The sequence below is a fragment of the Thrips palmi genome, unplaced genomic scaffold (genome assembly GCF_012932325.1).
Source record: "Thrips palmi isolate BJ-2018 unplaced genomic scaffold, TpBJ-2018v1 HiC_scaffold_8, whole genome shotgun sequence".
Taxonomy (NCBI): Eukaryota; Metazoa; Arthropoda; class Insecta; order Thysanoptera; family Thripidae; genus Thrips; species Thrips palmi.
In genome coordinates, this window is record NW_023144635.1 from 4,638,494 (window position 1) to 4,650,772 (window position 12,279).

General features: G+C 58.6%; 1 protein-coding gene across 3 annotated transcripts in view; it reads left to right on the forward strand.

Annotated features, from left to right (window-relative positions):
• LOC117653817 (proton-coupled amino acid transporter-like protein pathetic) overlaps nt 1-12,254 on the forward strand; it is a 32,058-nt gene extending 19,804 nt beyond the window's left edge. Inside the window, exons 1-8 of one of the 3 annotated variants that reach the window (XM_034399749.1) lie at nt 1,710-1,863; nt 6,450-6,523; nt 6,598-6,738; nt 7,916-8,066; nt 8,492-8,613; nt 8,698-9,234; nt 9,323-9,492; nt 9,573-12,254. In XM_034399749.1, coding sequence (XP_034255640.1) covers nt 1,810-1,863; nt 6,450-6,523; nt 6,598-6,738; nt 7,916-8,066; nt 8,492-8,613; nt 8,698-9,234; nt 9,323-9,492; nt 9,573-9,832 — 1,509 coding nt within the window. In that variant the 5' untranslated portion in view covers nt 1,710-1,809 and the 3' untranslated portion in view covers nt 9,833-12,254. Of the gene's footprint in view, nt 1-1,709; nt 1,864-2,471; nt 2,660-6,449; nt 6,524-6,597; nt 6,739-7,915; nt 8,067-8,491; nt 8,614-8,697; nt 9,235-9,322; nt 9,493-9,572 lie in introns of those variants that run through there. The other 2 variants (XM_034399748.1, XM_034399750.1) reach the window with 2 other exon arrangements.
• Nucleotides 12,255-12,279: the final 25 nt, after the last annotated feature.

Genomic DNA, 12,279 nt, shown 5'->3' on the forward strand with positions numbered 1-12,279 from the left:
GCCAACGGGCGGCAGGCTCCGCGCTCCGCGAACGTGGCGTAGACCTACAGACGGAGAGAGGGCTCGGCGACGTGGAGGTGGAGGCAGCGCCGTGGTGCAGCCGGCAACCTGCAGCTGGTCGGCAGGGCGGCAGGGCGCGCGGGCCGGCCGCCAGAACGCCACCAAGAACGCCGCCATCGCCCGCCGCCAAAATAGCAGCGGCGGTAAAGGGACACGGTGCAGGGGACGGGGCCGGACGGGGACCACGACGGGCACGGCCGGCACGGCGAGGTTCACGATCGGGCGGCCGGCTGTTTTGCAATGGATGGTCACCGCCCCCGCGACGCGGCCGCGGCCAGACAGTCCGGCCAGCCCGGCCAGCCACGGCCCACGTGGCCGCAGCACGTGGCCGTCGTCGCGGCCGCACTGCAGACGCCGCACTCTGAGTCGTGTTGGTCGCTCTGTCTCTCTCGCGCTCATAGGGCGACCCGTGTAGGTGCGAGAGAGACAGAGACGAAAATGACACTCGGGATCAGTCTGCTGGGCAGCTGCAGCGGCGAGCACGCCGAGGAATCCGCGCGGCGCGAGGCGGCTCGCCGACGCGTCCTGGAGAACAACAAGTAGTGCCTGCCGCGGCCCGGCGATCTGCGGACCACGTGGCGCAAGCCGCACCGCACCTCCCGCGTTTTATTCTGAATTCCGTTTTTCACGCCCAAAGTCGTTAAACCAGGAGCGCTGCGCTGTAGCTTGGCACGGGCCGCGACGAGACGGCGAGGCATTTACAGCCGGACTGCAAGGCGGCGGCGCGGCAGCAGGCCCGTTGGGTACACTGCTGCCTCTCTCGCGCTCACGGGCCGCCCCTTGGGGTGCGAGGGAGACTGGGCGGCCGCGGGGGTGTGGCGCAAGCCCGCGCAACCCTCCGCGGTAGCACCGTAATCGCAGTGGAGGAGCCCACGAGATTAAGCGCGACACTTGGGAGGGTACTCTCGGTCCGCACTGTGACTCGTTGCGCGGTCTTACGTCAATGACAGGTGGCTCATCCACGCCGCGGGCCGCGTGAGGCGCGAGGCGCGAACGCCAGAGAGCCCCAAATTTGCGCCATCTGCACTTGATAATTGATGAGTGACGTGTCTCGTTGCGACGTGCTCGAGGAAACAAGCAGGTCCACAGTCCGATCGCCTCGCCAGTCCAGCCTATTCGGGGAACCCTGACGGGAAGCCAGCACAGTCCTTGCGGGCAGGCAGGGCGGGGCGGGGGTAGGAAGTGCGGGGCCAAATTCTCCCGAGAGAACAGCGAGTGTACCAGACAATCGGATCTACTGACACGGGCTTTAGCCGTCGAAGGGCTCAGGCCGCTCACGCCTCGGCGGGCGACTTAAACCGTCCTTGGATTTCGCCTTTAATCATCACGTAGTTGGCCTGGGATCCACGGCATCCGCGGCCCAAACGCGACAAGTCTGACAAGTCCAAGGCCGCTTCCCACGAGGCGCGTCGACGCCTGCACTAGTACACTAGTAGACCGGCCGTGCCATCGCCCCATCATTTCCGTCCACACTGCCACAAGTACGGAGAGGAAGAGGTACGGCGAACCGTGCGCACAAACCGCAAAAGCACGATAAAAATGTCGAGCCCGAACTTTTCCACGAGTGCCTGTGTGACTCCCTGCCTAGTGCGAAAGGTGCATCGGTGCCGCAGATAAGGACGCTCGCCAATACCGAAGGGTTTCTTTATTTATAAGCCGGAGATTGGAGCGCGGCGCGCCGTAGTGTAGTGGAGTAGCAGCGAGTGACGGGCCGAGCTTACACGACAGCCACACCAGCAGCGCGGCGCCATGCAACACCACGACTACCTGGAGGTGCCGCGGAGTACACGGGCCGAGTACGAGGTGAGGGCTGGCGGCTGCCTTAAAGAGCGCGTTTTTCGAACTCGTGGGTCTAGGTCACTGCGATGGTGAAACCATGACTTGACCGGGGGAAGTGTGGTGGTCTTCGGGGGTGGACCTCTGGCCGACGGGCAGCAGCAGGTGCTCGTCCAGGGGCAAGGGCGTCAGCCCCAAGGCCCCTAGGCCGAGGCACGGGCCTCGTGGACCGCTTGGCGTTTGCATCACGGCAGCACGACCCAGCATCTTACGGTCATTGAAAACGGCGAGGTGAGGCACGCCACTGTGAGTGACGGCGGGGGTGGGGGCAGCTTTACAGCGCGCTGCTCTCGGGTGGGCGCGGGGAGCGGGGCGGCGGGGCGGCGGGGCGTTGGCGAGGGTGGGCGCCCTGCCCTGCGCCGCCCTGTGCTGCCCTGTGCTGCCCTGGGCTCCGTCCCAAGGCGCCACCACGCTGCCAGGCTGCCAGGCGTCCCGAAGCCAACAGTGGCGACTCCCACCCCGCGCCGTGCAGACCGTGCAGATCAACGCCGACGTGCCGCACCGCGCCGCGACAGTGCGTTGCAACCCCCGCCCCCGCCGCCCGCGCCGCCCCTACCCCGCGTAGAGGTGATGGCCAGTGAGCTGCCGCCGCCCCCGCGACTCTGAACGTAAACCCTACACCCCCGTCGCCGTGCCCCCCGCCGCCGCCACCATGTCGCGACCAGGATCCCGCCGGGGGTCTCGACACCTGTCCCTCACCGGCTCCAACGGCGTGCCCATGTTCTACTTCGAGCTGGACACCTCGGAGTGCGTCGACGATAACGTACGTGCTGCTGCCCGTTGTTATTGTTGTTGTTTTTGTTGTTGTCATCGTTGTTGTTGTTGTTGACGGGGCGTGCCGGCTCGCGCGCCGCCAGACGGCGGTCAGTGACAGTGTTGACAGTGCGGATGGTGGGCTCCAGGGGCGGCGGGGCCGACGGCAGGGCGCTATAGCCGTGGCTTTCGGAACGCGATCGCGCGTCTCGTCCGTCGGGCAGTTTATGCACTGCTTTATTCATGGCCTTCATGGCGGAGGCTGTAAGTGTCTGGCATAATGAGGGCGTTCTTGAGCGCCCCCAGCCGCAGCGCTGCGCAGCACCCCCAGCAACAGGTACGGGGAGCGCGCGGTTCGTCGACCTACCCCCACCCCCCACCCCCAGCCCAGTCCCCCATCCAGCCTTCCAGTCCATTTACTCGCCCTCCCCGGTTCCTAGTACCTGCCGGCCGCCCTGCTGCCTTCACTGTGTGTTTGTGCTTAATTGCTGCTGCTTGTGACAACTAAAGGGCTGACCCGTGGCAAGTTGGTCCGGCCCCAGCGGAGGCGCACCCCTGCGGGGCATAGAGACAGGGCTCGGCCCTTCGGCGGAATCGGTCCAGTCCGCCGGCGGCGCTGTCCCGGCGAGGTGCGACAAAAACACGGCGCAAACACACGCCACCACACCGCTTTGATGTTTCGAGCGAAGTAAACGGGCCAACTTGACGGCGCGAGAAGAAAGCGACTGACGTAACTCACGCCGGCCGAGAGGCCGAGAAGCACCTGACCTTGTCAGCCCGGGGCGCGGGGCGCGTGTGTCAGGCGGTCAGGCGGCGTCAGTTTGTTTTCGCCCGGGGGTGCGGGGCGGAGGAGGCGCGAGTACACTCTGATTCAGATCGGGATTCGACGCCGAGGTTCGGGGCGGTGCGGGGCGGGGCGCCGCGCCGGCATGGCGCAGTCGCGACTCCGGTTCTATCCGGTCCCATCCCGCCTCGGTGTGCAGCGCGCAGCGCCGCGCTCTCGGGCTCGAGAGGGGCGTGCTTCGCGTGCTTCGGCGCGGTGCCGCTGCGGCGCCGCCGAGGGGGTAAACACTTCAAGAAATCGTGTACAGACTACTCGGTATTACGCTGTATTACGGGTGTATTACACGTGTATTACGGCCCTAAAATGCCCAAATTTGGCACATTTGACCCAAAAATGGTATTACGATCACGTGTATTACGCGTAATACACGGTTTTTGTGTACAGGGTATTACGCGAGTGGTTACCCCCTCGGGCGCCGCCACCTGTTTCGCGCAGTAAAAATAGTCGCCCCACCCCCACTGGCCAGTGGGCTAAACGCACACGAGGCGCCCCGAGGGCCACTGCAGCCGCACCTCTGTGTGTGTGTGCGTGTGTGCGCGCGCCTGGCAGCTGCTGGCACAGCATCCCCGCCGCCACCGCGCCAGCGCACACCAGGACCTAGCCCATCATGAAGAAGTGCAGCGTCACGGGATAAAACTGCGAAGTGGACGCGGCGCGGTCGTCTAGTACAGCTGTAGGGACGACAGTCGAAAACGGAGCTCTATTTCGAGGTGGCGGCACACGGCGCATGCAGCCCGTCCTTCCGTGCAGCAGACAGGTCCACTTAGCGGCATCTCGCGGCTCTGGCGCTGCCACTCGCCTGGACCAGCGCTGCGACAAGACAATCCGCCCAATCTTGGAAACGCGGGGACAAAATTACTAGGCGCCCTCTGCCTCAAACTTCCCTCGCACACTCAAAATAATTTTTAAAATTACAACTCTCATGGAGCGACGAAGGGGTGCGAGGGAGACAGAGCGACGACAGGGCCGTTCGGCCTGCCGTTGGCGAGGCTGCTTGTTTTGCGACTGTTTGTCATGCACGCCGCGGCCGTCGCGATGCCTCGCGTGGGCGGCAGGGCACGGCACGGCACGGCACGGCGATGCCGGACCGGACGTCGTTGAGACACGTTCAATGGAATGGGCCATCTCGGCCAATTCGGCGCAATTCAGCTAGGCGGCCGGGGCGGCCGGGCGACGGGGAGCAAGGCAGGTCGGGACGCGGCGCGTCACCGCCGTCGCCAGGTTGGAGCAGAGCAGAGCCCACTCAAAAACGGTGCCCGGCTCTCTCACTCTCTCGCACTTGGGGGCGTCCCACAGGGGTGCGGGAGTTGATAGACGCGACGCCACTCCACCCGATTCCCAAGGATCGTCTCGTCGCTCTGTCTCTGTCGCACTCACGGAGTGCTCCCTAGGGGAGCGAGAGAGACAGCGCGACGACTCGACGATCCCTCGGAATCGGGCGGCAGTGCGTACTTGTGAATGAACCACGTGAGCGAATAGTGAGTGAGTAAGGCGCCTCACGCGCTGACGCTGACGTGGTGCGAGGCGGGGCGGGGAGTGCACGCGATAACCAGACGTGTGGAAAGCCGCGCACTTAGGATAGTTAGAAGGAATTCGGCGGAGTGGACGCAGGGAAAAAGGTGGCCGTTCATCGAACTGTGTCTGCCTGGCTCAGGCGAGTGGTGGTCGCCGTTCAGTGACTCCTGGCGTCGAACCCGCCACACAGCGGTCGCGATGGGCATCGCTAAGAATTGCCCCTCGCCGCCCTCCAAATATAAAGCAAAACATGAAACGCGTTGGCGATCTGCTGCGTCAGGGTCGAGCCAAGGTCGCAGCAGCCCCTGCATACAGCTGGCCGCGTGGAGGGCGGTGGAGGACTGCCAAGGCGGTGGCGGTGCCGCGTGCCGCCGTGCCGCCACGACGGGGAGGTGCTTGACGCGGATCGGACCAGCAGTCGCTTTCGTCGCTCTGTCTCTCTCGCACTCATGGGGCATGCCTCGCTATCCGTGTTTGGCGCGCGTGTGTGCGTACCGTGGCGGAGTCATCACGTTCCGACTCCTATATGCACCTAGAAGTAGCAGTGCAAGTAGAGTGGTGTGGTTCTTGGCCACATGCCGTGCTCTGGCTTGGCGGTTTGGTGGGGCGCTATGCCCAATCTACAGCGACACCGCGGCGGCCAACAAGGTGGCCACTTTGTCCGTGTGCCTCGCGCCTGTCGTGTCGCTGCTGTCGTCGCCCGGGCAGTGCGCGCACAGCTGATGCGAAGTGTATCACACACAACGGGTTCCAACCCCCGCTCCCCTCGCAGAGGGACCCAGCCAGAGGCGGTCCTCGCGACTGTCGCTGTTTATTGACGCCCACACAGCGGCGGCTTATTTTTACATCGGCCCACTTTTTCCCGCGATCTAAATCTCTATTTCCTTGTTGTCGTCCCGAGAGGGCGGTGGCCTAGGCGTCGTGGCGAGGACGCGGCCGCCGCCTTGGCGAAAATAAATACCCGGGGGCGTACTGGCGTGCTGGCGTGCAATGGCCGCGTGCGCGCCGGATGTCGCACTTTCGTCCCATTCCGCCGCTTTTGGCTTGGCCGGCTTGGCGCGCGCGTGATTTCTTTAATGCTGCGAATGCCGCCACCGACGCCGTCGCGCCACGGCCGCCAGAAATGACCGGTGTCGACCGGTTGCGTCGCGTCGGGGCTGGCGGGGCTGGCAGCCATCCCGGCCATGGACGTGGAGGAAGTCATCCTCATGGAGTGGCGTGGCGGTGGGGCGGAGGGTGGCCGCGCGACGTGCGCAAGGCCGAGCCGCACCCCTCGTGGAGTTCGTGGAGCACCCAACGCCTGCCGCCTGGGCACGCCCGCCACGCACTGCAGCCCGCCGCGCCTACCCCGCCATTACCATTACCATTGCGGGCTGGACCACACCCACTGCCGCTGCACGCCGCCGCGTCGACTTGTCGCTGACTCTTCTTCGTGTTGCAGGCGCCGCGGCCCAAGATCACCCATGACTACCCCGGCAGGAAGGCCAGCGGGCGGTCGGACCTGGCGCTCAGCAAGTAAGTAGGCGAAACGGGGCTGCTCTGCGCTACGCCTTCCAGTGCACCGCAGTTCTGACGCTCTGTCCCCGCAGGTTCAAGTGCAAAGAGAATGGCGTGCAGCCGCTCGCCGTCACCAACGGCTCCACCACGCCGCTCGTCGAGCAGCCCGACGTGGACGAGGAGGCCGGCATCTACGACCCCTTCAAGCACCGCCACCTGGAGCACCCCACCACGTAAGTGCGGCGCGACCGTTGGCGGGTCAGCCCAGCCTAGACCAGCGGTTCTCAACCTTTCTCGACTCGCGACCCCAAATTTGTAGCCAAAAATTTCCGCGACCCCCAGGAAAAGTTTCGCGACCCCACGGGACCCCTCCTTTAGCATGCCACTGCGTCTGATCCGAGGCGGGCATTTTGCTCCCTCAACGGGCAATTGGTCTTTGGACCTTCCTTTAGCATGCCTCTGTTACGGAGTGCGATTATCAGTCTTAGTTTGGGAGCAGTATTGTCTCAAAGTTGGCCAAAACGCTCAGAAATGTCTTTAAAAAATCATGTTTTGGGTCGATTTTAAGCAGCCACTGCGTCTGATCCGAGGCGGGCATTTTGCTCCCTCAACGGGCAATTGGTCTTTGGACCTTCCTTTAGCATGCCTCTGTTACGGAGTGCGATTATCAGTCTTAGTTTGGGAGCAGTATTGTCTCAAAGTTGGCCAAAACGCTCAGAAATGTCTTTAAAAAATCATGTTTTGGGTCGATTTTAAGCAGCCACTGCGTCTGATCCGAGGCGGGCATTTTGCTCCCTCAACGGGCAATTGGTCTTTGGACCTTCCTTTAGCATTCCCCTGTTACGGAATGCGATTATCAGTCTTAGTTTGGGAGCAGTATTGTCTCAAAGCTGACCAAAACAGGCACAACGATTTTTCAAAGACATTACTGAGCGTTTCGGCCAACTTTGAGACAATACTGCTCCCAAACTAAGACTGATAATCACACTCCGTAACAAAGGCATGCTAAAAGAAGGTCCAAAGACCAATTGCCCGTTGAAGGAGGACGAAATACCGCCTCGGGTCAGACGCAGTGGCTGCTTAAAATAGGCCCAAAACACGATTTTTCAAAGACGTTTCTGACCGTTTTGGTAAACTTTGAGACAATACTGCTCCCAAACTAAGACTGATAATCACACTCCGTAACAAAGGCATGCTAAAGGAAGGTTCAAAGACCAATTGCTGGTTGAGGGAGCAAAATGCCCGCCTCGGATCAGACGCAGTGGCTGCTTAAAATCGGCCCAAAACACGACCCCAGCTACCTCGCCGCGACCCCTTAAAATTTTTTCGCGACCCCACTTGGGGTCGCGACCCTAAGGTTGAGAACCACTGGCCTAGACCACCAGCCTGACTGTGTCTTTGTGCCCGCAGCGACCTGGACACGCTGATCCACTTGCTGAAGGGCAGTCTGGGCACGGGCATCCTGTCCATGCCGCTCGCCTTCAAGAACGCCGGCCTGTTTTTCGGCCTGTTCGCCACCTTCGGCATCGGCTTCATCTGCACCTACTGCGTGCACATCCTGGTGAGCATCCGTGTTTTTATTTCGCAATGTGTTGGGGTACGCGGTGTAAATCAAGGCGTAACAAGCAGCCGGCCGCAGTGACGCCCAGCCTCCCTGTCTGGCCGACAAAGTGGCTTCGATTTCGGGCCGCTCGTTACAGCGCGTCGCCGCGTCGCGTGAGGGGTGGGGGTGGGGTCGGACGGGGTTGCTGTAATGGCGAGGTGAACTCCCCCCTCCCGTTTATTTACGTCCGCCGGCGCGTCGCTGCGCCGCCAAGAAGCCGCGGTGACGTCGCTTCGTTTCGTCACTTACGGTGCCATCACCGTCACCACCCCGTTAATCGTGGGTGCTACTCGTGGTCCCCGCCCAACCCCAGCAGACTGAACCTCAAAGTCGTTTTCGTCGCTCTGTCTCTCTCGCACTCATGACGCTCCGTCCGTTTCCAGGTGAAGTGCGCCCACGAGCTCTGCAGGCGGACGCGGGTGCCCTCGCTGGACTTCGCCGACGTGGCTGAGACGGCCTTCTCCTGCGGGCCCGGCCCCGTGCAGAAGTTCTCCAGGCTGGCCAGGTAAGTGGGGCCCACGCCGCCCCCACGCGGTCCCCGACCACCGCGATGACAGCCTCCTTGTAACGGTCTCCTGTCGTCCTGCAGGGCGCTCATCAACACCTTCCTCGTGATCGACCTGCTGGGCTGCTGCTGCGTGTACCTGGTGTTCGTCTCCAGCAACCTGCAGCAGGTGGTGAACCACTACACGGGCACCGAGATGAGCGTGCAGACGTACATGCTGTCCATGCTGCCGCTGCTGGTGCTGCTCAACCTGATCCGCAACCTCAAGTACCTGTCGCCCTTCTCCATGGCCGCCAACATGCTCATCGGCACGGGCATGGCCATCACGCTGTACTACGTGCTGACCGACCTGCCCGCCGTCACCGAGAGGCCCTACTTCTCCACCTGGCAGCAGCTGCCGCTCTTCTTCGGCAACGCCATCTTCGCGCTGGAGGGCATCGGCGTGGTCATGCCGCTGGAGAACAACATGAAGACCCCGACCCACTTCATCGGCTGCCCCAGCGTCCTCAACACGGGCATGGCCATCGTCGTGTCGCTGTACGTGTGCGTGGGCTTCTTCGGCTACCTCAAGTACGGCGACATCACGCAGGGCTCCATCACGCTCAACCTCCCCCACGACCCGTAAGTACCGCCAGCACCGCTCACTGCACTGCCAACTGACAGTTTTAGGTTTTGGCCGCGTCTAAACGTGTTTCCCGTTGCTCCGCAGACTGGCCCAGTCCGTGAAGGTCATGATCGCCCTGGCCATCTTCCTGACGTACTCGCTGCAGTTCTACGTGCCCATGGAGATCCTCCGCAAGGGCATCATCGACGTGCACTTCCGCAAGCACCCCGTCGCCACGGAGTACGTGATGCGGGTGTTGCTGGTGTGCGCAACAGGTAAGTCTTCGGGCCGACCAACGAAAGTGTAAAGGGGCAGTGATTGCGGGTGTTTGAACCGTCGACCTTGCTGTCCGCAGTGGGCATCGCCATCGCCATCCCCATGCTGGGGCCCTTCATCTCGCTGGTGGGCGCCGTGTGCCTGTCCACGCTCGGCCTCATGTTCCCCGCCGTCATCGAGGTGGTCACGTTCTGGGACACGCCCGGTGGCCTGGGCGCCTACAACTGGAAGCTCTACAAGAACGCCGCCATCTTCTCGTTCGGCCTGCTGGGCTTCGTCACCGGCACCTACGTCAGCGTGGAGGACATCATCGCCGAGCTCAACAAGACGCACACGTGAGCGGGGACGAGCTTGGTGTTGGCCAGGACGCGTGGCCGCTGCAGACCGCCCCCCCGCCACCGCGCGGACACTGTACGGGCACTGGAGGGGAGGCACCTCTCCAGGGGCGAACCCGCCGACTCGAAGAACTCCCCGTATACTACTCTTGCATGTATTATTTTAGTATCGTTACTCTGCGCATTCGACCGGAATCCAACTAAACTGTCGCTGAGAGGAGTAGAGAAAGAAGGTCCTCTGACCTGTGATCTGTAGGATTACAAACCGTAGTTTTACACCGTGGCCGTCCCGTACGGCCAGGTCGAATGGTGTGTGTGTGTTTGTGTGTGTGTGCGCGCGCGCTTGGCGCGCACCAGGTTCAAGTCCCAATGCCTTGCGAGCTTTTCCAGCTTTTCCCGGCCTCCCTGGCCGGGCTGCGCCGGGGCTGGCAAAGAGGCCAATTCAAAGATCGGCATGGCCGGGCATGGCCGGGTATGGCCGGGCATGGCAGACACACCACCGCGAGATTTGACGCAGACTGTGATTATCTGGTGCTTCCTTGTTTTATTCATATTCATATAGTGTGTAGGACGTCATGGAGGAGGCCCCCACCGGCCTCTGAAATCGATTCACGCGCTTCACGACTGACAGTGCATTCCACGAAAGAAACAAAAACATTTTAACCAAATGTCTGGCAGTTATTTTTGGGGGGAATGAGGTAGTAGGATGTGCCATACGGGCGGGTCGAGCACTCAGATAACGCTTGCTTTTTATCCGTTGATCTTATGTTTTATTGTAATATTGAATAGCCGCCTTCATTTTCAGCTTTCGAGGTAAATAACACAAATGCACTTCTACTATCCCACCTCCGACGCCCTTCCCGTTAATGCATTTGAATCATAGATTGGCTAAACAGACACAGGGATTCCCGAGAGAAGATAAATGTCCAAATGATTGCATTGGTGAAAAAATATGTGGCCGCAATACTCCCTTCCCGGTTTGTTCCTGTGGTCCCACCCAAGGTTCCACCCCGCTCCATCCCTCCATTTCGCGACAACTCATCCACCCACACTCGGCACACGATCTGATTTCTAACAATGTCGCCGAGTTTCTTAGTCATCCCATCCCGTATCGCGGATTGTTTTTCACTGTGATACTAGAGAAAGGAACAGTAGATAATATTTTATTTATCTCTCATTTTAGCATAAGTTGCGATAAAGCAGACGATGAATCTCTTATTTTTCATCAAATCATTATTTTTACTCTATACGGACTAGGCACGAACTTTGACTTTTTGTTGGTAAGCAAAACCTAATTTCTTATTACTGTAATTTCGAACATTGTCTTGAAAAGAGAAAGCACAAATTGCTGCCATCCCGAGGATTCATCTCTGACTTTAGGAAATAGCATAGCTGTGAATACATTTAGTAAATTGAAAGGGTTGTGTCTGTTTGGATTTCGGTCAATGTCTGCAATATGTGAATAATTTATAGAAATCTTTTCTCGCATTGCAATTTACTAACATCTTATGAAATTCCTTTCTCCAGAGGAAGGACGTTTCTCTTTGTTTATCCATCCACTCGGATCTGTTATGTTTTAGTTAACGGAAAAGAGATGGGATATGTATTATTTATTTAATTTTTAAGGGTTTTCAAGTACCATGTTATTATGTATATATAGATTCTACTAAAGTGAGATTTTAGTAGGAAACTACCTACAAATTAGTATCAATAGTAGTTTTATGTACAAAGGAACCGACAGATATAATTTGAATAGAAAAGTCGACCTTACTGGTTTTTCTTTTACCCTTTTGTTTTATGTCAATTTAAAGCTCTAACTTCTCCCATCGCCTCAAAATAATGTTTTGTTTGGAATTTATCTTACATCCCGAAAAGGCAAGTTGCTTTGCCATTAACAGATTAAGACTAGTACACAGCTGGTCAATGCATCACAAGTTGTTTCAGTTTTTTGTGTCCCCTTCCTTTTCAAAAAGTGCTGTCAAATGACTTCTGTACATTTAAATGTGATAGTTCGATTATAGTGTATGTAATAGTGAGAAAAATAGAGCTTTACAGTTTCAGACATATTTCAAAATAGCCATGATTGACTTTGCAGAATAAATAAACCCCCCCCCCTAAAAAAGACATGTTAATCAAGAACGTTTGCCCAGGCAAGGCAGGGAAAATGTTAAATTTGTTTCCAAAGCATGTATTGCTGTTTTGATTTGTTTTGTATTTACATTTTTATTCGGTTAACTTCAAACATCCTGTTGCAGCAATTTGGTTTCATGTGACCCTAGAAAAATGTCTAAACCAGATGAAAAACGTCTAAACATGAGTTCAATGTGTATTACTTCTGCTCATTTCTGTTATTGTTTTTATTTAGATAGTATCGAAGTGGTTTTTGTTGGACTTCCCCACTTTTAAATTAAAAAAATCTGATGATATACTCTTGTCTTGTATCTCAATAAT